The 667-nt window shown below is 48.7% G+C and overlaps 1 protein-coding gene across 1 annotated transcript in view; it reads right to left on the minus strand.

Moving 5' to 3' along the window:
* The window catches only part of EMH_0069740 (uncharacterized protein), a gene marked incomplete at both ends in the record, with an annotated part of 5533 nt that overhangs the window by 1598 nt on the left and 3268 nt on the right, over positions 1 to 667 (minus strand). The window contains one exon of the mRNA XM_013498898.1: positions 6 to 665. Within this exon, the coding sequence (XP_013354352.1) occupies positions 6 to 665 (660 nt within the window). The remainder of the gene's footprint in view (positions 1 to 5; positions 666 to 667) is intronic.

Here is a 667-nt window from a genome sequence, read left to right on the forward strand (position 1 = left end):
CTGACGCTGCTTCCGAATTGTCGTCGTCGGCTTCTGGCTCGCCTCCCTCCTCCCCGTTCCTCCTGTCACGGCGACTGTGACGGGCTGCAGATGCCGCTTCCTTTTTTTCCTTTTCCCTTTTTTCCTCTTCGTCTTCTTCGGCATCCTCTTCTCCCTCGTCCTCACTCTCCTCGTCCAGATCTCTCTTCTCATCATCCCCCTCCTCATCATCTTCCTCGTCGCTTTCTTCTTCTTCTTCACTGTCCCCATCTTTGTTCTTCTTCTCCTCATCTTCCTCCTCCTCTTCCTCATCACTGTCATAGTTCGTATTCCTCTTCTTCCCACTTTTCTTCTTATTATTTTTATCTTCGTCTTCTTCCTCGTCCCCTGCTTCACCGTCTTGATCTTTGTTTTCGTCTTCATCTTCCTCTGTGTCAGATTCCTGATCGTTTATTCCTTCATCAGCATCAGATTCTTCCTCCTCCTCAGCAGCACGACGGGAAAGTGACTCTCTTCTTTGTTGCCGTCGAGGCCTCCTAGTCGAATGCCTGTTCCCCCTGCTCTCTTCGTCTTCCTCTTCTTCGTCTTTTTCTTCCTCTCCTTCTTCTTCGTCTTCTTCTTCCTCTTCTTCAGTATCATCGATCTTTTTCCTCTTATTCCGCTTCTTCTCTTCTTCCTCTTCCTCTTC

The sequence above is a fragment of the Eimeria mitis genome, genomic scaffold, assembly GCF_000499745.2.
Source record: "Eimeria mitis Houghton genomic scaffold, Emh_scaff3807, whole genome shotgun sequence".
Classification (NCBI taxonomy): domain Eukaryota; phylum Apicomplexa; class Conoidasida; order Eucoccidiorida; family Eimeriidae; genus Eimeria; species Eimeria mitis.